This window comes from Ceratotherium simum, chromosome 1 (genome assembly GCF_057802395.1).
Source record: "Ceratotherium simum simum isolate JZ-2026a chromosome 1, ASM5780239v1, whole genome shotgun sequence".
In the NCBI taxonomy this organism is placed as follows: domain Eukaryota; kingdom Metazoa; phylum Chordata; class Mammalia; order Perissodactyla; family Rhinocerotidae; genus Ceratotherium; species Ceratotherium simum.
In genome coordinates, this window is record NC_141900.1 from 37,494,706 (window position 1) to 37,521,253 (window position 26,548).

Below are 26,548 nucleotides of genomic sequence, written 5' to 3' on the forward strand. Positions count from 1 at the left end.
CTAGAGTAGAATGATAACTATTTCTTTGCTTTTGTCCAAGAAAGGAAAAATGAACAAGTATGGTCAGGGAAAGCAGAGAGCAATGGTAAATATAAAAATCAACAAAGCTACTAGCTTATATTTGTTAAAGGCTTAGAACCACAAGTGGAAGAAATTATAAGCACTCAGGGCTTCTAATACATGAGCCTCAAAGGGAGTACCTGAATACTATGTTTGGCCATCTTGGTGTCAGCGCTAAAAATCTACGACTATGATCCACTTACGTTTCATATGGTTTTGGTTCCTCACCAATAAAACAGGGTTAGGAATTCTGACCAGTTACACTTGCAAGTCTGGTAATGGTTTACTAATTAGGACCACAGAGAACTGTGAAAACATAAGTGAAATGAAACAAAAAGCATTTTTCAAAGGTCAAATCATGATGTGTCATGAACACTTTTTTTTAAAGAATAGATTTCTGGGTGGCTTAAGAATTTCTAAGTAGAATTCTCATATTCTTAAGTGTCTTCTCTTTAATTCATATTAATGAGTTAGCATTTTCCAATAGAACATCTTAAGGAATAAAACTTCAGTGCTTTTAAACAAGTATCATATACTATATGGGCGACTTTGGTTAAAATGCCACGCTTGACTCACCTGGGCTTAGATTCTGAATGGCTGGGGTTACCTATGCACACCCAAGCAAATATTCCAGAGGGTTGAGTCATCTCAGAATGTAAGGGAGATGTTTTCCATTTCCCAGCTGTGTCTTGTGTCAAACTGTAGGAGAGTATTTCTTAAACTGTAGTGTCTATAAGCATCATCAGAGGGTACTTCTTGGAAACTCCCTCCTGAGACTATGTTTGGGAATGGGGAATCGGTTAGGGTTAGGGCAAGGCTGTCGTTTTACAAGAGCACCCCAGGTGGTGGTTATGCAGATGACCACACTTGGAGAAACACAAAACATTATGTTTACCTAACTTCATCAACCCTTTATTAGATGGTAACTTATTTCTGCAAAATTTGTTGGGTTTAGTCTATTTTCCAGGCATCCAAATTAAGCTTACCATTGTATGGCAGTAGCCAGAGGTTTTAGAGATTAGATTTATACTTGGTCATTTCTAATATTCAAGGAATTCTCTTTTACTTCCTAAGACTTCAAGTGTCACACTGTCCAGATGCTTGACATCAAGGCCCTGATTTAGATATATGAATCCAAATTCAGGTCAAACTCTCCTGATTTTCCATTGGAGTCAATCTTTTTGGAGAATTTTGCTCTTTGAGAGTGATAATGAGGAAGAAGAGAATGAGAGTAATTGCAACAATATTTCACAGGCTGGGATATTTGATTCTCATAACTGCCATCATGGAGTTTTCAAGGCTTCATTACACAACTGTTTGTGAAAGCACTTATTCATTCAACAAATATTTACTAGAACCAACAATGATTTTAACTGCAATGAAAGCATTGTTTAATTTCTTCCACCTTGCTTAGGAATGAGGAATAAGATACTATCTTAGAAAACTGATGGATATCTTCTCTATATGTCTTTCGTTAATTTAAAATTTAGTGATTACAAATTGTTAGCAATTGCTCTAGTAGAATGGTGCTTTCTTAACTTCCAAACTCAACAATACATACGGGTATCTGAAATTTCTGGATAAGTGATAAAAATCCAAATGAATAAATACAGGATTTTCAACTAGATTTTAAAAAGTAACTTAACTCTTTGAAGCTGCTACTTCTCATGGTGGGGATGGGGAAGAACTTTGCATACAATGGTGAAAGTATGGAATGTTATCTTCAAATTTTTAAAAATGTGTAACTACGAAATTGTGTTTTAGATATATACCCCTGAGAAATGAGAATGGGGTCTAAGATTCATAGCATCAATCAATCTCTTCATTGGACTTGGTTTCCCACGGTTAGTATAAAACATATTTTAACAGAGTCCGACACTGAAAGAGAGCAATTTCTGGAATTTATTTAAGTCAGTACTATATTAAAGGAGAAAATGCCTTATAGTTCTATTGGAGATCAGTTATTGGTTTTAGACTATATCAAAACCAAGCTAACCAAGCAAATCCTTAGTTACAATATGGATAATCCCAGTGTCCCTGCCCACCGTAAAGAAATGAATGTGAAAGAGCCAAGTGGATGTGTGGAGACAGGACATACTCCCAGCTTATTTTTCTGTTATATGTGTGTGTATGTGTGTGTGTGTACATATAAAATCTATCCTTGAAAAATTATAATTTCCTCACTTGTACAATGGGAATATCGATGTCTACATTTCAGAGTTAATCAGAGAGTATTAATAAGGTAAGCACCTAGTATAGTGACCAACACATGTTTACTGAGAGTCCTCTATATTCGAGACAGTATGTTAATACTGGGGATACTGCAATAAACTAGAGTCCTAACTTCAAAGCTCTTAGAACAGGTAGCATAAAAAGATGAATGAGATAATTTCAGCTAAGTTTTATGAAGAAAATAAAATAGGACAATGTGGTAAACCATAACCAGATGTGGAGCTTGAGCTGAGGTGGTCAGAGAAGGAATCGTGAGGATATGACATGAGTCGAGACTCGAATGATGAGAAATAGGCATCCTACTTGTGGGGCTTGGGAGCGAGAGGTGTGGAACGTTCCAAACAGAACGAACAGTAAGTACACACATTCTGAGCAGGAAGCATGTTGGCAGAACAGAAAGAAGGCAAGCGTGACTGGAGAACAGTGACCCAGGTGAAGGGTGGAAGCGGATCAGAGTTTGGGGGAGGTAGGCAGGAAGAGCACTAGATCATGTAGGGCTTTTGATTTTATTCTACATGTCATAGGAAACCACTGGAGAAACGTTTTCAGTAGGGGAGTAATACTTTGTTTTGATAAGGTCCCTCTGGTTGTTATGCAGAGGATGATCTACAAAGCGGCAGGAGTGGAAGCAGCATGTTGAGTTAAGAAGCTGGTTGATGGGTTGGACTAGAGCTTCAGCAACACGGACATTGAGAAGAAGTTGGTTTGGCGATATCTTTCAGGGATAAAACCAAAAATACTTGCTAATGCGTTAGATGAAGATTGTAAAGGAAGGCAAGAGACCAAGAATGATGCTGAGGTTTGAGGCTGAAACAGCTGGGCAGGTGGGGAAGATTTGAGTTGGAGAGAGGATTTTCGGGCAATGTTTTGGTGATAAGATCTCAAATGGCTGGTTGGCTATAATGCATTTAGAGCAAAAGGGAGAGGTCATGCTGAAGAATAAATGATATCTGAAGATTCTGGACTGAATGACGTCACCTGGCCAGAAAATGTAGACAGGGAAGAGAAAAGGGCTGAGAGTGAAGCCTTGGATGTTCCAACATTTAGAGGAAAAGAGCCAGAAAGGAGACTGAAACCAGGGAGCTTAGGCCCACACCAAACTTAGGTGAGGAATATCCCTCTTCTATGCAGAGAATCACTCTGCTCTCTGTCACCATGGTGACACAGACTGGGTATACACTGCCTGCAACTTTTTAATGGGCTCTATAAATAGATTCAATGCCTACGGTGAGGAAGCATTTTCTAAAGAGATTCCAACCTACCAAGTTATTAACTTATTAAGCTTGATCAAAGTGTCATTTGCTTATTTTACTTAGTATTTATTTTAGTGAGTTGGTCTTATAGTACCTTTAGAAAGACACTAGCTTTTTTTTTTAACCCGTATTTCCTATTAGGGAAATAAAACAAACCACCAAATAACTCTCTTATAGCTTATTACATACTTATAGATAATCACATATTTGCATAATTCTATCCTCTTTCTCCTGGTATTTTCAGCAGCTTACAAGGGCTTGGGAAATTGTTTAAGGATTTGTTTCTGAGAGAGTCCTCAAAATCTAGACTATCTAAAAATGTTCTCCCTGAAGAAGTCCTTGAGTCATTGAAAGTTACCACAGTTGCAGCTCACACACTCTACATTCCCCCTAAATTTGGGTAACTCAGAGTTGACTCACTTCCTTCCAATCATCTCTCCTTTAGGAATAAATGGCCAACTGCCGGCGCTACTCTGATTTAACCCTCTATCTACTCTCAGACTGGCCACTTCACTTTTGCTTAGTGATATATCTGAGGTTCCTTGTAAAAAAAATCTCCCCAAATTCTGGGTATATGTGTGCGGGGAGCACATACAGAGGTAAGGGTGTGGGTAAGGGTGTGGTTTGTGTGGAGAAAACATTTCTTCTGAGTCAAAAAGACTATATTAAAAGCTGACTTTCCAAAGAGAAAAACTATAATATAGGTTACATTCCGATGCAAGTTCAGATGACTGTTTTTTTAAAAAATAGAACGCCTCTAAGCACAATAGTTAATATACTATGAATGATGCACTTTTAAAAAGACATTATAGGCCTAGAATGTGCACAAATTGATTTGGTAAAACATTACAATAACCAATCCTATCAAATTGCTACGTTAATGTGGAAGGGTAGTGAAATTAAAATGAAAGACCCTTAGGACTCGCAGGGGAGAGAGCCAAAAGCCAGGGACTGAAGAGGAAGCTGGGGCAGAGCTATGCAGAGCCTAGGTAAGCTACGAGTGTGGGGGAAGAGGGTGGTGAGAGTGGTGGTGGTGGGGTAGTTGCTGGGAGGAGGCAGTAGAGGGAAAGGGTATAGGGAACATAGGATGAGCTTGAGTACCAAGAAGAAAATTAACTGCCTGGGAAACCACACCATCATGCAACGAGCCCTGAAAGATCCAACTGTACTACATAGGAGTGAACTGTTTTAAGTCAAATTGCTTTAAGTCAAGGCTCAGCTTAAAGTAAAAATCACCACTGGCATGACTGACCTTTGAGGTCCTTTGCACCAAAACTAGTGTTATTACAACATTCCACCTTGCATATTAAAATTAATTTCATTAAACAGTCCTCTCAGGCATCTTTCACACGTGCATTTTCTTATAAAATTATTCCATGTTACTATGAAAAGCAGCTTGCATTAAACACCAGGAGAGACGTGTGTGCGTGCGTGTGTGCGTTTTAAAAAACATGATCTATTCAATTAGTCTAACCATGATATTAGATTGAAAAAAATTTCCTTCCAGGATCCTTATCGTTATTGTGGAGTATTTGTTCTTTGAATTTCTTGCCTTGTTTGGGGGATCACCTTATTATGCAACATCTGCTCTGAATTTCAAATGTGATAAACAGAGTATGAGTGTCGGTGGCAGATGGCTAATGACCAGCAGCGACAGGGCATTCAAGCCTGCCTTGTTTTCTGAGAAGCGATATTTTCATGTTAATTTGCTCTGTGTCCTGCAAAGATGAGACAAATCACCTGCTCATAATTCAGGCAAAGTGGGGACCACCAGGAGCCTGAGAGGGCCCATGGTTTGATTCCTTTAGGGGTAAGAGGAGAGAAGGCTCTGGGAGACTTTCCTCATCTGCAGTACAGGGGACCAGTCAGTCACTTCGCATTATGTCAGATGGAGAAAGATGAATCAGCCCTGGGCATCCCATACTGACACCAGAGCCACTGTTTACTGCAAGCAGATATTATTCATGAAAACAGATATTTCCCAGAGGCAGAAAACAGGTGCTATTAAGAGTGTGTGTCAGTCTCTGAAGTCTGGATTTTGTAAAATAAACCTAATAGTATATTTTATCTCCTTGTGAAAATATTACAACCAGCAGAAATCTCTAAAAAAACATACAACTGAAGATAAAATGAAATCTAATTCATAGAGAAAATGACCCATACAGACACAGAAACCTTGAGCTTTTTTGGCCCTCTCAAGCCCTATAGAATTCACTTATCATAGAGATACATAAATAAAGTATAATTTTTATTCCAAGATTGAGTCATCCAAAGAGGCCATATGGTGTCGAGCTAAAAGAACCCTGTCCTATTTTGGAGAGGCAACTGATCTCCTGAGTAACCCTTCAGTGCCTCAAATTTCTACTTGTGAAATTATATTGCCAATTTCATCAAACATGTTACATGCATAGAATGTCCAAAAAATGATACTAGGGTTCTCATAGAGTTTATGAGACAGCTGAGAAATCAGGTCACATACTAGGAGAGATAATGTACTATACAGGCAAGCCTAAGTAACAAATGAATAACACGGTAAAAGACGGCATTACATTTTGAAAGCCTGTAAAGCAGAAGATTTTACATAGGAGTCTCTCACCATACATATCCTGCCATATAGTTCTTTTTCTGCGTAAAAGTTACAAATTACTAAGGTACAAGGTGAGGGATTTTATTTACAGTTCTTTCTGATCCCTTACCAGAGAGCAGCAGATAAAGGCATGAAAGAAAAAAAGTAACAATCTAGAAACCCTTTTTTTCTCATACAGCCCCCATAAAGGTGGGCTATATAAGCCCAGATACTCTAAATTTACCATGAACTCTAAAAGAAAAAAATAAGACAATTATTAAGTTGTTAATTATTGCCTCATAAGTTTAAGTGTGTAAGTCCGAGAAGACAGTAACAAATCTCAAATAAAAATTAATAAAGATGGCACTGAATTCCTCCATAATTAAGTAGATCAAAAGATATCATTCTGAATTAGAAAGAGAAAAGCAAGATATGGCAATGATAAGCCTATGAGGAAAAATTTGAGTATTTGTTGACTTCACAGTATAGCAGTCAACAGTCTCCTTTAATTGAATGTCACCATCAACAAAAATAGATGTCCTTTAGGACATCAAGAAAAGAGATTAAAGAAGGTGAAGAAAACCTCAAGATGAAGTATGGATAAGATGTATATATATGTTTACTTATTTTTTTTAAGAATAAGGTGTATTTAAAAATGTTGGAAAGAATCACCTATGATTTTATTTTATTCTCATGAGCCTCTCAATGACAATTTTCAGTTCAGGCCTATACTCTTAACCTACTTTTTAAAAGTCTGACATGAACCCCATGCAATAATTATAGGATTTCCCCAATGAGTTCACCCAACTATCAACCCTCACAAATATTTAGGGCTTCAGGGGTGGTTTTCTGCCTTTTTTATTTTTTAAAAACAAATGGTATTTAAATGCATTTGAAAATTTTTTATGTGATCTGTGTAAACTGGGAAAAGAAGCCCATCATGGGCTTTTTTCTAACAAATACGTTGATGAAAAATGGCACTAAACTAAAAGATTTTACCCCTATAATACCTAGTCAGAGATCATGGAGCATCTCAGTTTCTTCCAAGTACTGCCCACCTAACGCAATTTATGTCCTGAACATGCACTTGAATATCCTGAATCTAAGTAGCCTAACAGGTGATCAGTGTCACAGTGTCACAAAATTCCCTTAGCCTAAATGATCTTATATGAGGTCTTTTCTTGATTTTCTATTTTCTATCTATTTCATGTTAAAATATTTTACATATTTATAATTATTTTGCAACATGGCATGTTCTGATACATGCAAGGCAATGTCAATACTAATATCTATGATTTTGAAGAACACTTCAGAAAATACTTTGATACCATAAAGCAAAGAATCAGCTATAGATTGTGCTTATTCATAAATGTTTTTGTTTTTTTTTTTACTAGAAAACATCCCCTAAACTATTTAAATAACCATAGCGAATGTGTACCACATGCTTCTGTGTGTACTTTATCTCTTCTCCTATATTCTAAGGTTCTTGAGAGCAGCTTCATGACTAATTCAGTTTTGTGTCCCCAAAACGCCCAGCACAAAATTCTCCCTGCAAATATGCAATAAATATTTGCACAAGTTTATTCAGAAAAACTCGTATTACACCAAAACATTCTACATAAAGGATCCAATTCTGTGTTTCCAATAGGTTGTTCATAATAACAATATTCTCTTGATCTAGTTACTGAGACAACTCATAAATGAGCCTACACAACAATGAAATATTTCTGTTCTCTGGCTGCATGCTTGAAAAATTCAACTAACCAGAACCTCAACTAGCCGGAACCTCCTACTTAGCAGATGTTCATCCTGCAAATCAATTCTTAAAAAGAAGCCAATCACAGAAACAGAAGATATAAGTGTTTATTAAAAATAAATTTGGGTCAATTATATACTCAGCCTAAAACTATACATTTGATGGTTTTGTAATGCTTTTAAGTTATTATTCATGTTTTAAATAATGACCTTAAGGATCAGACTCAAATGATTTAAAAAAATCTTATATTTAATAAGGAAGAAAACTGGATTAGAATAGTTCAGAAAATTTAAAAAAAATTAAGGATGAAGACAAAAAGGGTTTCGTGATTAGCCTTTAAGTTAGCAAAAAATGTTCAATTAACCGTTAACATCAAATTAATTGCCTGCAATATTTCAGTTGACCATAGTTTTATTTTACTATGAAAACATCAATACACCATGAACCACAAACCTTAAATAACCAGAACCCCTCGTCCCCACCTCTACCCCTACCAGCCAATCTGGTCCCTATAGGATCATTGGGGGTGCTGCCACTGATGGCTGAAGAAATTTAACAGCATCAAGAAGAATCTCCTGTTCAACACAGAATGAAGTAATATTCCCTTTTCCTGGAGACAGATGAAACCTCAGAAATACTTTTAACTTTTAATAAATCACCTTGTCAAAAGCTCCTGGTAACAAGCACCATGACTCCATCATCCCCAGCTCAGCCACTCCCCAACTCCTGTCTCTCCTTTACCTCACTTTGGTGACCATCTCTCTCCCTGTTCCTCATCTTACCCTGCTTACTCCTCCACCCTTGAGAATTCCCCCCAACCCACTTCATTTCTACTCCTGCCTGATCAAGCCTTAGCACAGGGCACCACTCTGGCTTATCAATCATTTTAACTACACAGATACTTTTGCAAACAATTCCCCTCAGCAGCCTGTAACATCCTAGGAGAATTTAATGTGAAGCTCAAAAGATCTATGTAGGTGGTATACTATCTATGTATGATATAAATATATGGTTACCTTGTCTCGCTGCTCAAAAAAAAATGACCCCCCCAAAATGGTAATTTTGAACTTAGAACTGTATCAGAAGAACCTGGTCATTATTTTGACAGTATATGTTTAAGCTGTTGGAAGTCACTGAAAAACAATTTTGAAATAATTATATCTGAAGAAAGGTTGGCACTATGTCTTATTTATTGAGTACCTATGTGTATAAATCATTGTGTAGGGACTGTCAGGGTACAAAGCTTCATGAAAAGGTAAGATATGGACATAAATAATCACAATTTAAAGGTAGAAAACGTGATAAAGAGGTAGAGATATGCAGAACAAGTGCTGTAAGACAAATGAGATTATATCCAGCTGGGAAAGGTGATCAAATGATATCTGAGGTGGGCCTGGAAAAATTTAGGCAGATAGTTATTGGTGAGGTTATGGGGAGCAAAAGAAATGGCATGAGAAGGAGGCCACAGAGGTTGGAAAATATGAAACACACTAAGAGAATGGGGATTAGTAAAATTTGGCCAGAAAAGAGAGTACATGAAAAGGGGCTATGCCCTGCACTGCGTGCCAAACATAGAGTTTTGGACAAACTTATAAAGGAGAGACTGAAGCCACAGAATTGGAAAAGAATCTGAGAGGAAAGAGGGTGCAGAGAGAGAAGAGAAGAGAACCAACAAGAGGTAATTAGGAATACCTACATTTAAAGGGCCTTGTGTTCTTGAAACTGCTCAAGAAGAAATGAGACTACTACTGAGCATCATATTCTCTTATGAAAGCCAGGTGGGAGAACACAAATCCTTTAACAGTCTAAAACCAAAGGAATGAATCATTCAATATGTCCAATTCTAAATTATCTGTATCTCGGAACACGACCTAACCATCACTAAAAGACATTTCTTACTCTGTTCAGAAGATAAACTATTTTCATTTAGGAACTCCCATCTAAAATAATGCTGAATTCTATAACTCAGTTCTAAACAATGAATGATAAGGTAAGGACTCTGTGAAGTCACCTAATTCACATAAACAAAAGGGTCTTCCTGAAGACCTGCATGTGAGGTGCATAGATCTAAAAGATCTGCTGGGAAGTCCAATTAAGCAGAACAGAAGTACAATCAACAAAACTTGACAAGTAGCTTTTCCCATTAGACTTAAAGGAAGAGAGGACTTCTAGTCATACACTGTATCTAGCTTGCTGACCTCTAAAGAGTCTTAAGTCATCTTTGAATCCCAAAAACTTGGAGTGGTACCTGGCACTTAGGCTTCCTATAAATGTTCTATGAATGAGAGAAAAAATGGAGAAAGAAGAGCCTAACAACCAGTATTTCAGATTGACATAGCGTAGGTATACCCTGGAGCCAGTATACAATTATAATATTCAATGTGCTCATGCATGATGTTTCAGATCATATCCCTCAGAGTTCGTGAACCATCGGAAAAAGACTGAGCTATTAGACTGAGCTACACTATACTTTCTTAGGTTAGGGCCAGATAAGGTACAAGAAAATAGTTTTTGATAATTTTCATATGTATTAGAACTAAAGGGTTTTTCTACTGAGCCCTAAAATTAATGAACCAGACTATATCACATTCTGAAAACATTACACTTAGTTAGATATATTTAACTATACATTAAGTTCCAAAAGCTCTAAATGTGGCAGTTTTCACAAGGAAGGAATGCCACTGCTTAGTAGACTACAATAGCGTGACTGTTTGATCAGGCAGAAAGACGATTCTTGTACCTTTATGGTTTCAGTGGGCACTCCAGGCTCTGGAACTTTATCCAAATAAGTGGTCAAGTCTTGATCAACATGTTCAAACACTAATGTTAGTTTGGTTTCTCTGTCTGTTCGTGACACTGTGCACACATCAAACAACCTAAAAGAAAAAAGAAAGAGATATTAAGTAGGTGGCAATAAGCAAAAAGGTAACCCGTATGTCTCATACACATCCCTCAATTTGATCACATAATAGGGAAAAAAAAGATGAACCAGTGCTGATCATTTCCGTGATAATATGTAAGGATACCTAATGGGATGTGATACTTTAATATGAATATGAAAGTTCAGGAGAGTAGCACCTGGTTAAGTGGTGACAAAACCCACAGTAGCAAAGAGAAAGCAACACAACTGGAGCATGAGAGAGAACATCTGCTTGGAGAGTTTCCTCAGTTAAGAACTTAGGAAGAACTTGCCGATGGAGATGGTTTTAAAAACTGCAGTCTAAGAAAAATACGGTTCTTCTTAGCTCACATTTCAAGAATTATTAAAGAGACAAATTAAGCATTCTTTGCAGATGTTGGACTCTGCAATGAAGATTTTCTTGGAATTTAAGGTGTTACAATCATGCTTGTGAAAATAAGTATAATGGAATATGGAGAAATTTGGTTTATTTCTAAAAGTGACTTCTCATCCTGTTGAATCAAATCATGTCCCTGGAAAGGGCATAAATTCTTAGTTTTAAAATTCCAAGTATCAAGCTAACCAAAACTGTGAAATTTTAACATTTTTTGGGAGGGAAGGTTTGAAAGTGCAATGGTAAACTATACCAACCTTAAATGATAAAGACAGATTAACAAAGTTTGGATGAGTGAATCCAATTTCTTCCATAAAATCCTATAACTAATTCAAAATTTCAGTTTTAACAACAAAGCCTTCAGTAGTGAAAAGAATTTTCAAGCCCAAAGACACATTTTCCTTTAGTTTCAACCATACACAGCACACTACCTGGCACATGAGATGCTCAACAAATGTTTGAAGAATTACACAAACCATCTACAAACAAGCTGTAAATAAACTTCTTGACAAGAATGTATTATAAATACTAAGAAAAGGCTAATAAAATACTATTCACATTATTTTCTTTCATTTTTAAAAACTGAATAAACATTTCCTTCAAAGAAACTAACTATAATGTGCATATAACCCAATTACTAAAATGTGGGGTTGACTCTCAATTATCCACTTTGTATATTTCCTCTGTTAAATTTTTAATGCTTAGCTGGTTCACCATACCACCCTGCTGCATTTCTGGGCTAAATGGGTCCCACAACATTTGGTACTTCTCTGTGAATCTAAACTAAACTTTAAAAGAAGCTAAACAACACTATAATTAAGTTAAATCTGGTGGGGTGAACAACACCAACAACCACACGTCCTTCACAGCCAGATCCAAACTACTTTTTAATTATGGGCAGTTTGGGGTGAGTTCTACAACTCCATTAAAACCAATTAAGATCAACTGAATTTCTTCCTCACTTTTATCTACTTCCAAATATCATCTACTTCTAAACTTAATTTTTTGAAATTCTAAAGTCTTCTAATGTCACTAATGTGACTTATTCTAGAAGATTATTCATAAAGTAAAAACTTCTAATTACTAGATTATTAAAGATAGTGCCATAAATCACATGAGTGCCATACTATGAAAACTATGATTGCTCTCATGCATGGATTTGACACCTGGGAATTTTATCAAAACAACTCTTTTGATTTGGTAATTTGAGGTAACTACCATTTATTCACAGGCTCCTTTGAACCATCTTCTTTTTTTTCCATTAAACCCATATACTTGACAGCTTCACTTTTTTTCTTCCTTTTGAAGCAGAAAAAGGAGTTCCACAATCACCAAGCTGCTTTATATCTGCTGCTTCTATTTTTGTAATAAAATACAACAGCAATGAACCAAAAATGCCATGTACTAAAATCAAATACAAACATGGGAACTGCACCATTACAGTTGTGCTTCTTAAACGTTACTTTAACAATGTCTTCCGTTATAATTAATACATTTCCTTAACGAAAAAACACATTGTTGGTCACTGCCTCGGGTCAATAATGATTTTCGTAATTCCAGTTCTTACTGCACTTACAGTTTGCAATATAAGACATTTTAGTGATTTCCACAAGAAAAAAACATTTTTGACAGGGACATAGCTGGAGAATGAAATGATCATAACACACTGCTGAACCAAAGGGTCACCTGCTGCTCCCAAACCGTTGTTAGTTACCTAACAGCCCTGGCAGCATGCTGTGTTGCTTCATCTCACCGAAAACGTTTTCAAACACTCTTTGGATGACACAATTTAAGAATAACATCTAACCCACTCAAGTTATTTTCCTCAAAGTTCATCACTCTCTTCAAAATAGTAAGACTCACTGATGCCACCTGCAGCAAGCGGACTCCAGACACAAGACGTGCAAAGGCAATCTCACTGAAGCCACTGATGATTGCCCCAAGTGAGGAGCCTTGGAGAAAAGCCACTAATTTTAATTGGCAATTTTAAAAAGTGGAATTTTAAAGAGACACGTGTGACAGTGCACAGAGTAGGACATTCTTGTATAAATTTTAATGTATATAATTATATACTCTCCTGGGCTACAAAAAGAATGGTGTTAGGTAGAAGCGGCTCATGCTGGTTCAAGGAGATAATAATTCTTATTTTTTTAAAGATGCCATTACTAATTTCACTTGGGAAATACAGCATATTACATTCTCCTTAGAAATTCACAAGTGACATCAGGGGAAGTACAAGTCCTAGGAGGACCTGCAGGATGCCCCTCTTTTGGGCTCCAATGCCGGCCATCAACATCCTCTTGACCCAGGACTCCATAGAAGACATTTTGGGAAATATTGCTCTACACTAAAATATGAAATTTTGTCTCACTTAATTGTTTGGTAAACATCATCATAGTAAAAATTAAGTTATATTAGTCATAATGGGGAGGAAATACATTTGAACCAACAGTTATAAATATTAATCTTAGGAATTTTAGAACATAATATTTATGATGCTTTTTTGTCTACAATGACTCCCTTTGGAATTAGCCCAAACCAAATAACAGTCACTGTGGTGGGCAATAAAGAGAAGATAGACGCTTTAATGTAACAAATAAGTCTCACATAAAGCAACTGAGCTAAACAATAAGCGAAACCCCTGGTATTTGGCAGGAGGTAAACAATCCGTAATATATTTATAGAAATCAATGAGGAATGTGCCCGGGCTGCCTATAACCCCTACACTTGCAAAACAAAAGAGCCAGACAGGTCTGAACATTTGAACATAAACACTGGAAAATAACTTCCACTGTACGATTCCTTGTGTTGACCAACATCTTAAAACTTTTTTTTTTTGCTCTTCAGTAAATTGACAAAAATACCATTTCAACGATTGCGTGACTGCAGTTCCATAAGAGAAATATAATCACATTGTGTTGAACGTGAACAAAATAGCTCAGATGACTTTTAGAGGAAATGAAAACTACTGTTCAATATTTATCCATTAGAGCTTAGCTTAACGTGATCCAAGAGAATGTTCAAAAGTAGAAGTGGAAAGTGGTTCTCAGCATTTACCAAGTCCATGAATCCGGTTTAGCTGTGCAAAACGCAATCCAAAAAAGGCGGATAGGTCGTTATCATTTCACAATTAAGTTAGCCAAGCCCCTAACTATCCCATAAAGTAAGTTCTCTCGCTGTCTCTATTGTCCTGACCCCCCAGCTGCAGGGCAGAGAGCAAGCACTGCGGTCCAGCACAGCACTCAGCTTTCCAGCTGTCCCAGTGATGTAATTATCTCATAACAAAATATCTCCGTGAATTAACTCTGCATCCTACCCATTGTAATTCTTAATGACTGCTTCCTGTTCACGTTCTCCATTTAACTTGCTATTCTAGATCTATTGCATAGGCAAGTTGCCTTCATCTAATGGATGGGATTACATCCAATAGGTTTGGGATTTCCAAAGATTACAATTTACAAAGGTCTCCCAAACAACATGCTTTGTAAACACAAGCCCTGCCTTTCTATTGTGGCTATAATAAAAGGGAAATCTGCATTATTTGCTGTGATTAAACTCTGACCTGTCACAGGAAGTTCTATGAGGATTTTTCCTGTCATTTTTTTCTCATACTCTTGAATGTTTGGACATCAAACAGTTCAAGGGCTGAGAGACGTCTAGCACAGCCGCCTAAGGGTACTAAACAACATTTTATTCGAACTATAGCCAGTCTTGGAATTGAGGAAAAAAAATTTTTTTTTATCCCTAATCTCTTCCTCTATAGTCCACGAAGCACATTCTGTGGCTATAGCTTGCATCCACGAAATTTATGTTCACACATCCCACTAGCCTTATGCTACTGGATACTGGCCAGGGTGTTCTCCTTTCGTTCACTAAATATGGACTGTGCGGGGGCCGGCCCGGTGGCGCAAGCGGTTAAGTGCGCGCGCTTCCGCTGCGGCGGCCGGGGGTTCGCCGGTTGGGATCCTGGGCACGCACCAATGCACTGCTTGGCAAGCCATGCTGTGGCGGCATCCCATATAAGTGGAGGAAGATGGGCACGGATGTTAGCCCAAGGCCGGTCTTCCTCAGCAGAAAAAGAGGAGGATTGGCAGATGTTAGCACAGGGCTGGTCTCACAAAAAAAAAAAAATATGGACTGTGCGTGCACTTGTTCTCAACCAACAGTGAATGGTGTAACTCCAGATATATTTGCCACCAACAATAATGAGCACGCTGCTAGAAAATAAATTGCCATTTCAGCAGTGTCCATAAACATTTATCAGTATCTACCCTGTGCAGGCGCTGTACTCAGTTTTAGAGATTTCAACAGATCTAAGATAGGTATTATCTTTAAGAGCTTTACTATCTAGTTGAGGGAGAGAAGACTGACATGTAAATACTATAAGAAATGATATATGGCTATGTATTAATTCCAAATAAATTCTATAAACACTACATGAAACTTTACATGTCACAACAGAGTAAATTCTTCCACATCCTATTACAGTAGATATCTGTGGTGTCTGCCTTTCCAACACCAGTTACCTCCTCTGGAAACCATATCCTCATTTTTTGTTGAGGGGCCATTCCTACCCCATACTCAGGCAATATGGTTTTGAGGGCATGGGCACAGGAGGGTATATAACCTACCCTGAACAAACAGAGTGACAATGATTGATTCAGGGATGGGCAGGACCATGTGAATCGGTCCCAGGAATTTTACTAGAACTTCTGGGAGAGTAGAGCTCTCTTTATTCTGGAATTAACGAAACTGGCAACATATAAGCCTGCAGTTGCTGATGGCCATTTTTGCTACCACTTTAGGAGCCTACCATGGAATGCAGCCGACGGGGAAGGGAGCCAGAAGAGAGAGATGATGGCAAGAGATTCCGGGTGACACTGTTTAAGCATTGGACCCACTTGTGCTCAACCTACCCCTGGATTTATTATGTGAGACAGTGCTTACCAGGCACTTTTGTGCTTACCCAGTTTGAGTTGGGGTTTTATTACCTGCAACAAAAAATAGTCCTGACTAAGATATCTGTAAATATTTTGAAACGATTAAATGATTTTGAAACACCAATATCTGACCTCAAATATGTCTTACATATTACACAAAAATGAATTAAACTCAAGCATATAAGCAGTAGTACTTTCCTCTAGGTGACTGCACCAGTTCTAGCTTGCTGGGAGACAATTCACCAGCTTAAATGGTTCCTCTATGAGCATATCCGCTGGGCAAAAGTAATTAACAGCAGCAGAGCAGACTAAGGAGCCCCCAAGGGCTCCTCCTATTCTCTCCCAAGGAGCCACACAGCTTCCTCTCAGGATTCCTATTTGAGGTTCCTGGTCTGACTGCAGAAACATTTACGGAGAAAAAGTAGAGAAAGGAAGAAGACAGACAGACAAGCCCATCGCAAACAGGAATACAGAACCCAGAATAGGAAACGACTCAGTGGGTAAGAGGAAGAGAGGAGACAAAGAGAAGTATTTAAAAATAATACAAAGATACACAGTTTAACTAATTTAGAGGTCGAATCCAATGCTCAGAGGTATGTTCTCCTAAAACCCTCAATGAAACAAACTCTCTCCCACCAGCTATTGCTGAAAAGTGGAAACGCACAGTAACGTCAAACCAACAATAACTTTCAAGTAGGGAAACCCCTTTGTGTTCCTACTGTTAAGTTTAAGGCTATCATAATCTGACAAGGGAATGCAAAGTCAACATCTTTGATTTACTAAATCACTTTATTCCTTATAGCCTTAAACAGAATGTTCATAAGAGAGTTCATAGTTCATCTTCTTCCAGTTCATCTTTCGAGTTTCTATTAATCTAGTTTCAGCTTCTATCTACATACACCTGGCAATGTGGATCTATGAGTTAATATCTTTGCACTCATTAACCAAAAAATGTTTTACAAATTAAATGGGAATCCCCCAAACTGAGCAAGCTTACAAGATGTGACTTGCACTAGAGTAAATATTTAAAATAGAATAGTAAAACTCGTGTCTATGGAAACAGCTATCATATGATAGCACACAACTGGTTTACTACTAGCTAGGCCCCAAATAAGCTATCTGGGATGTCTTAATGGGTATATGGGATGCCTGTATACTGCTGTGCTCATATTCAAGATGAATTCCTGAAATGGACATTAAATAATAGAATTCAAACTTCTTTCATAGCCCTACAGCAAGCACTAGAGGCACTCTTACATCGTCAAACACAGTTCTTCAAACTGCTAATGCACTTTATCTGAATGAAAGGCAGAGAGAAGAATGAGGTAGTAGCATCACTCTGTTATGCTAATTACGTGCTATTATGGGGAAAAGGAAACACTACTTTAGAGCTAAAACAAATGAGGAAATCATAAAAAACATATTTGTTCTCTTACAGGGTAGCAAACAGTAGCAAGAGCAAAATATTCAATAAGTGAATCCTGAGTCACCATGCGGATCACTGGCTCCCCAAAGTCAAGAGAAAGAAAACACAGGCAGCTAGACAACGATGAGTTGATAATTCTGCTGAGTCCAGTTCCAATATAAAATAGTTTTCTAAGTTCAAAAAAAAAAAAATAAAGTCAACTCTACAAAAGAAGAAAGCTGCCAATTGAGAAAATTAGGGACTATGACATCTTGATGAGAATAAACACCATTCACCAACCCCAGCTACATACAGCGCAAGATGGAGACACTAATCTTTCACCTGCTGAGGTCTCCACCCAGACACGGTTACCTTAGTGTTAGCCTTTTCCTTATACAACAGTTAGCTTCCATCAGCCACTTCACAAGCATAGATATGTTGGTCAAAATAAGGGCCTGGCAAGAGAGAATGGATTAAGAGACCCCAAAACCTGTGGCATTTGGTGCGAGGGTGGGGTTCAGGGGCACCAAGTCCTAAAGCCTTCTGGCAGGTCAGAGATTACAGATGAGCAAACTAAAGACAGCCTTAAACTGGAAGTGCCTCTCTATGCTTTTGCTCATTCTTTTCTTTTAAGTCTCCATGGCACCCAGCGCATGTCTAACACACAGTAGGTTTTCAGCAAATGTTTACTGAATGAATTAAACTTTTCAAAACTATAACTCATGGAAAAGTTAGGAGCAAAGTAAAAGAGAGGATCTTTAGAGACGTCATTAAGAAAACATGGCACTCTGAGTAAGCCAAATCTTGTAACTGAGGTTAAATGAGGACTCACACATAATATATTACATTTATTAACTAACACTTGTTAGTTGGCTCCTTATCTACTTCTACATATTTTGACTTTTTTAGTCCTCACAACAACTCTATGAGATGGTGCTCATTTTATAGTTGAAGAAAACAGACATATGTAAATAAATGTTCACTACAGCATCATTCACAATAGCCAAAAAGTAGAAACAACTCAAATGTCCATCAACTGATGAATGGATAAACAGAATGTGGTATATCCATATAGTGGAATATTATTTGGTAATAAAAATGAATGAAGTACAGATGCATGCCATGACATGGATAAATCTTGAAAAGATTATTCTAAGTGAAAGGAATCAATCACAAAAGGCCACATATTGTATGATCCCTTTTATATGAAACATCCATAATAGGCAGATCCATAGAGGCAGAAAGTAGATTAGTGGTTACTACGGATAGGGGTGGTGTAGGAGGGGGAAGGAATGGAGAACCACTGCTAATGGGTACTGGGTTTCTTTTTAGGGTGATAAAACGCTCTAAAATTAGATCATGGTGATGGTTGCATAATTCAGTAAATACACTAAAAATCACTGAACTGTATACTTATACCGGTGAATTTGATGGTATGTAAATTATACCTCAATAAAGCTGTTTAAAAACAAAAAGAGGAAAGAAATAGCCATAGAGAGGTTTAGTACTTTGCCTAAGGCACAGAGACAGTAAGTGGTAGAGACGGTACCTAAACTCAGGCTGTCTGGTTCCAGAGTCTGATTTCCTAACCAGTGTGCTATCCTACTTCTGTATGTAGCATAGCATTTGGGGCAGAGACCTCTGTATGGCAAATGAGATATACTGCTGACAAGTATTGTGGTAATGCCAATTCCCAAATGTCTTTGACAAGCTTGATATACCACTATATATTTTACATGCTGGGCTGAAAAAATAAATGTTCAGAAATTCACAGGAGAAATAAAATAAAGCTGAAGACTGTTGACCTCCTAGACCCTCTTATGTCCTTCCCTTGCCTAGTTAGAAAAATGTCATGCTTCAATTCACCAGAGCTTGAAAAAGATATTCCGATCTCAAAAATATATGAGTTAAATGATATTTTTGAAAGCAAAGTGAACAGCTCTGGCTGGAGTCAGAAAGAGTGCAGGAACATTCTGGCCAACTTTCAACATTCAGTTCTGTTTCCATTTCTGACCTGTAAAAGCCCTGTTCTCCAGCTTTGGGCCTCTCTTGAGGAAAAACGACGAATCAGCCAAAACTAGGCAGCCATCTGTGATGAAGACTGTCTGCTGGGTCTTAGAAGAAAACCAACCAAATTCTACCTACACCATAAGCCAAAAATCTTTCATAATCACGTCCTTACTAGGTCAGTAAATTTACCCCAGCACAAATTCACTTAGGTACTTATGATGAGGTTCTTATCTAATAAAACAACCACTGAAATCAGTTTCTTTTAAGGAAACATAAATGACCATAAACCTTTGAGAAAATGTGAAACTATAGTAATAACTTAAAGAAACATAAATGAAAACATCAATGATATAGTATTTAAGCCCCTTAAATTGGGTCACAAAAATTTTTAAATGATAAAATGGCACAGCATTTGTGAGGGTTTGTGAAAATAGGCCCACATCACTGTGGGAATACAAATTGGTAAAAATCTTTTCTGGAAAGTAATCTGGCAATGTATATATGCACAACAGTAAGTACATATAATACACACACACATATATATATACACATACACACATATATATATATATTATGTGGTCCTTAAAATCATGATAAAGATCCATATTTATTCAACATTGAAAGGCATTCACAATATATCATTAAAAGAAAATGGCAGGTTTCAAAAGAATATGTATACTATGATTCCACATATGTAAACAAAATGGAAGAAAGGTAAATCAAGACGCTAACAGTAGCTATCTCTGGGTAATGAGATTACAGAATTGTGTTTTCTGCTATTTGCCTATTTGAACTTTCTATAATGAGAACTTACCAATTGTTAATCAGATAAAAAAATCACCATTTTAAAAACAAGAATTATAAAAGCTTCTTTTGAGTTTTTTTCCTTCCATCACTCATATACTTTTTCTTCAATCTGCTCCACTGAGTTAATGAGAAAATCCTGATTATCAATTCTCAAAAGGTAGTTTTTAAAATGAAATACGTTGGGGCAGGCCCAGTGTTGTAAAGCGGTTAAGTGCGTGCACTTGGCTTTGGCAGCCCGGGGTTCTCAGGTTCAGATCCCTGGCGCACACTGACGCACTGCTTGTCAAGCCACGCTGTGGCGGCGTCCCATATAAAGTAGAGGAAGATGGGCACGGATGTTAGCCCAGGGCCAATCTTCCTCAGCAAAAAGAGGAAGATTGGCATGGAATGTTAGCTCAGGGCTGATCTTGCTCACACACACACACACAAAGGAAATATGTTAACAACTCAAGGTCTTAATTTTGTTTTAGGAGAAAAAACAATATGCATGCATTACTGTCTCATTGAAGGTATGTGATTTTCAATCCTCCTCCAATACAGAATAACTCTATAACAGCTAACAACTGCGCCTCTCTTCCTCTATTTTGTATGTGGGACGCTGCCACAGCATGGCTTGATGAGCAGTGCGTAGGCCCAGGATTCGAACCAGTGAACCCTGGGCCATGGAAGCAGAGTGTGCAAACCTAACCACTACGTCGGGCCAGCCCCTAAAATTATTTTTCTGATACCTGGATAATAAGTCAAAAGTATCAGAATTACCACAAAATAAAAAGAAACAGTGATAGCTCACAAAGTCCTCAAATTATTCTAATGTTTACCACACAAGCCAAAGAAAAATCCTGCATGGTAGACTTACCAAATTTTACAAGTATAGGGAGCTTCAGACATTATCTGCTTCTGCACAGTTGTTTTACAGATGAGGAAACAAAGGCCAAGAGAGTGTACAATGGCAAACATAACTGAAGGAGAAGAGCCCTGGGTCTCATGACTAAGAATTCAGTGCCCTTATAACTAAAAGACAGTTAAAAAAAAAAAGTCATTATAAAAATTAACATCTAGCATCTTACATTTTTAAATTAGATCTATTTCAGCAAAATTTCCAGGAACTACTGCGTCAAGAACTGAGAAAAATTCTATAAATATATTTTAAGAACACCATCAGGAAACTATATTAAAAGGTTAGAAAACAGAACACAGCTGGAAAAGTTAAAAGAACCGGTATCTCTATCAACTGCTCAACTTAAGGATCTGAAATTAGGTTGTTTTGTTCAGATGTAAAAACGTATAAATAATAAGTTATGATTTAGTATGTCTACACATCAATTTGATTTTAGAGTTTGATCTTTGTTCTAGGAATATTTCAGATAATAAGGTAAATATTTCATGGTGTCTAGAGCAACTAAAAACTAAGGGAGATAAGAATTTGTAAATGTAGCTGCAGCTATCTCCTCCAAGACAGAATTTTTCTTTTGCAAAGAACCACAGGAACAACTCATAGTAGGAATCTATTAGGTGTTCCACATAAGTGAATATTTTGGATACCTGATTCTTACCCATGTTAAGCCCTCAAACTATTTCTTAAAAATTAAAGTTTTTAATGGAATTCTTTGTAGCAGGCACTGAACACTTTCTTGACTTTTTAAGCACAATATACTGATTACGTTCTAATGATGGATGATTTATGGTCATTATCATTATCATTAAATTTAATTCTGCACCATTATTAGGATCCTTTATTTGAGTGCTTTCTAGGCACATGAACACGAGACAAGGAGATCCACATTGAGACACATCATAAATCAAACTGTCAAAAGGCAAAGAAAGAATCTGGAAAGCAGCAAGAGATAAGTGACTCATCACCTATAAGGGAAACGCAATAAGATTAACAGCTGACTTCTCATCAGAAACCATGGATGGCGGAAGGCAGTGGGATGACAAATTTAAAGTGTTAGAAGAAAAATCTGCTAACCAAGAATTCTATATCCAGAAAAATTATCCTTCAAAAATGAAGGTGAAATTAGGACATTCCCAGATAAACAAAAGCTGAGGGAGTTTGTTGCCAGTAGACCTGCCCTAGAAGAAATACTAAAGGGAGTCCTCTAGGTTGAAATGAAAGAACATTAGACAGCAACTCAAAGCCATACGAAGAAATAAAGAACACTGGCAAAGGTAACTAACTACAGGCATATCTTCTTTTGTTGTGCTTCACTTTAGTTAACTTCCCAGATACTGTGCTTTTTACAAGACCCTCCACCAGCAAAAAGATCATGACTCACTGAAGGCTCAGATGATAACTGGCATTTTTCAGCATAAAGATTTTTTTTTTTTAATTGCTAACCTCATTAGTAATTTTTTTTGAGGAGGAGGAGGATTGGCCCTGAGCTAACATCTGTTGCCAATCTTCTTTTTTTTTTTTTGTCCACAAAGCCCCAGTGCATAGTTGTATAACCTAGTTGCAGGTCCTTCTAGTTCTTCTATGTGGGACACCGCCTCAGCATGGCTTGATGAGCGGTGAGCAGGTCCATGCCCAGGATCTGAACCAGTGAACCCTGGGCTGGTGAAGTGGAATGTGTGAACTTAAGCGCTACGCCACCAGGCCAGCCCCAGCAATAAAGATTTTTTAATGAAGGTTGTACATTGTTTTTTTAGACATAATGCTGTTGCACACTTAACAGTGTAAATATAACTTTTTCATGCACTTTTTTTGGGAAACCAAAAAATTTGTGTGACTTGCTTTATTGCTGTATTAGCTTTACTGCAGTGGTCTGGAACTTACCCCACAATATCTCCAAGGTATGCCTGTACATAGGTAAATATAAAAGCCAGTATTACCATATTTTGGTTTGGAACTCTTTTTTTCCTAATATTACTAAAAAGACAAATGCATATGACAATAATTATAAATCTATGTTAATGGCCACACTGTATAAAGATGCAATTGGTGACAATAACAACATAAAGAGGAAGGGACACAGCCGGATAGGAAAGAAGTTTTTATATACTATAGAAGCTAAGTTAGTATTATTTCAAACTAGACTGTTATAAGTTTAAGATGTTAATTGTAATCTCCAGTGTAATCAACTACAAAATTCTTTGTTTTGAAACCATCGTCATGTCCTAAGAAACATTTTCTTACATCTCCGCCATAATCTATCATTTATGACTCCCTAGAGTGAGCCTGGGACTGTACCAGGAACTTTACATATGCAAATGCATTGAATTCTTTCAATATGCCTAGTAAGTGGGTACTATTATTCTGATTTTACAGATGAAGAAGCTGAGATTCAGAGGGTAATTTGTCCAGAGTGATAGAGCTGATAAGACACAGAACCAGGATTTCAATTAGAAACCTTCACAGGCTTCTCTCTACTCCCTGATCTAGACTTCAATACCTAGAGTCTCATGGTCCTTTTCTCTTCTCATCCAATGTACCACCATCATCACCACAACATAACCAACAACAAATAAATGATTATCTCCTTCATGGCCGTCGCTTCAGATAGTACCTAAAGGCTGGCGAATCCCCAACTTGTCTCTCCAAAACAGTTCTCTCCCCAAACTCCCCACCCAGTTACCTCTTGAACAACTTCAACCAATATTCTGAACATCTCAACTTCAAAGTGTCTAGAACAGAGCTCATCCCCCTTGGTGAACCACATTACCATCCAACCAATTTTCTAAGCCCAGAAACCTTCAAGTAATCCTAGATTCTTCCATTTCCCCATGCATCCAATCAACCACCAATTCCACCATCTAAATGTTTCCCCATGCACTGCTATACTCCGGGTTCAGGTACTCATCACTCGTGCCTCAAGTTCTACAGAAGGCCTTCATCCTGTCTCCCTGCCTCGTGGAGACTCCCTGTATTCACCCCTCACTCTGGTCAGTGAGCCTTCCACAGTACATCTGATCATAACACTGAACAAATGCATTTAGCCAACAAACGTTTATTCAGTATTTATTATTTTCTAGCATTGTACCGGGTGCTAGGTACAGAAAGATCAAAAGATAAAATACATTTTCTTAAGTTGTTCAGAGTTTAGAGGGAAGGCAGACATAAAAAGATGAATATCAACTAATCTGAAAATGCTGAGGTACAGATATATACAAGGTATTTTAAGAGGGGCTCTTAAAGAGGGGCTCCTAACCCAGACTTATAGGAAAAGGTTTGTAGAAGTGACAATTGAACTGTCTTAAGACTATCAGGAGTTACCTAAGCAAGTGGCAAAGAAAGCGCTCTCAAAACCAAAACAAAGTGTGAGCAAGGGACAGCAATAAGTCCCACTGATGAGAAATCTCCTATGCCATAAGGAAATTTCATCCTGTGAAAAATGGGTATCTACTTTTGATTTTTAAATAGCTCATTCTGATGGGCATGGATAAGAGGGTAATAGCGGCAAGAAGACCAGTAAGGAGACTGTTGTTGCAGTTGTACAGGGAAAATAAAGAGGGCCTGTCCTAAGGAATTGGCAGCAAGGACGGAGAGGAGAGTACAGATTCCAGAAATATTTAGGAGGTTGAATTGGCAGGACTTGCTAAGTGTGTGAATGTGGCGGGGGTGGAGGGATGAGGAAGGGGAAGAAGCCAAGGATGACTCATAGGCTTTTGAATTTGGGGACTTGGTGCCACCCCATGAGATACAGCAGTGTTCCCAGACCTTTGGTTTTCAGGGACCTGTAAAATTTCCAACAAATTTAGGGCTCTGACAGAATGCTGCCAACTAAAGACATAAATACACCCTACTACCTACTATCAACATCGTTTCATAAAGAAAGCACATCTTAACACCCAAAATGTAAACAGATTTAGCTTTTTGAAAAATTTACCACAAGGCCCTTATTTTTCTAATTTCATCACAGACGATGGAAAATTGGTACCAGGCCTGAGACCAACACTGTGAAGCCTGAGATGGAGATATAGGAGAAGTCGCCCATTCTGCAGTAAGATGATGAGTTGAAGGCAGAAGAATATATAGTCCCTGCCCTCGCTAACTCTCTAGCCCTATAGGAGCATCTATCCCATATATATTAAGAGTTGTGAAAGAGTTCAAGAGGTTATGGAAGCCCTGAAGAAGAGGCACTCAAATGTGCCTAGGAGGGAAGTGACTGGGGAGCTGAGTCTCAAAGGATGATCTGGAATTTGCCAGATAAACAAAGGAAGTTTGGCCTGGTCCAGGCAGAAGGAACGGCATGTCCGAAGGTATGTAGGTATGTAGGAAAATTCATATTTGGGGAATTGTGGATAGTCTGGCATGACTTGGTGATTATCTTGGAAAATGGCAAGAGAAGAGCTGGAAAAGTACACAGAAGTGAAATTACGAAGGGTCTGGTAATCCAGGCTAAGAAGTCTAGAAATTATCTCATGGGCATTGGGGAAGAACCGAAGGACTTTACAGTGGACAATGCTATGGCCAGATTTATCACTTGGAAATACCACTCTGACTGCAGAAGAGAAGTTGGACCGTGGGGAGAATAAAACTGGTGGTGAGGAAAACAGGTAGGAAGTGTCTGCAAAAGCCCAGGTAAGAAATACAGACAAATTAGAGAAACAGGAGCAGCACAGAGAGACCAACACAAGCACAAATATTTATAGAGCACCTACACTCTTCAGGGGATACCAAGGTAAAGGAGACGAGATCCCTGCTCTCTTAGAGCTTATTTTCTACTGTTGTTAAACAAAAAGAGAATCATATTTTATACAATATTTTGCAATTTAAAAATTTAACAACGTATCAAATGCTTTCACCAGTCTCCCTCTCTCTCTCTTTCTCTCTCTACAACCATTTTTAAATTGCACTAAATTACGTTATACATGTAATTTATTAAACCATTTCCCTGTTCTTTTAACATTGCTCATTGCCTTACGATAAATTCCTGTAAGTGGCATTGCAAAAGTCAAAACACATACACTTTTTGTGAATCAAAATATATACACTTTTTTAAAAGTTCTTGATCCAAATGGTTTTACAGAAGATTGCACCAATTTATACTCCCACAGTGGTATCCAGCAGGTGGAATCCACAGGATTTGGTGACCAACCAGGATGTAAAAGCTGATGGAAGGGAAGAAGGTTTAAATAATTTTCAGAGTTTTGGTTTAGGCAACAAGGTAAATGGTGGTGCTATTTCCAAACAGTAGAAGAAAAGAATACCTGAGGAGTAATTAATGAGTTCACTCCACAAGAGATGAATTTGATATGGTTGTGACATTCAGGTGGTAACGTCCAG

The 26,548-nt window shown here is 37.7% G+C and overlaps 1 protein-coding gene across 4 annotated transcripts in view; it reads right to left on the reverse strand.

The window, feature by feature from the left end:
- CDK6 (cyclin dependent kinase 6) overlaps window positions 1-26,548 on the reverse strand; it is a 231,248-nt gene that overhangs the window by 155,359 nt on the left and 49,341 nt on the right. For all 4 annotated transcript variants that reach the window (XM_004431342.3, XM_087420530.1, XM_004431343.3 and 1 more), the window contains exon 3: window positions 10,608-10,743. In XM_004431342.3, the coding sequence (XP_004431399.1) occupies window positions 10,608-10,743 (136 nt within the window). The remainder of the gene's footprint in view (window positions 1-10,607; window positions 10,744-26,548) is intronic.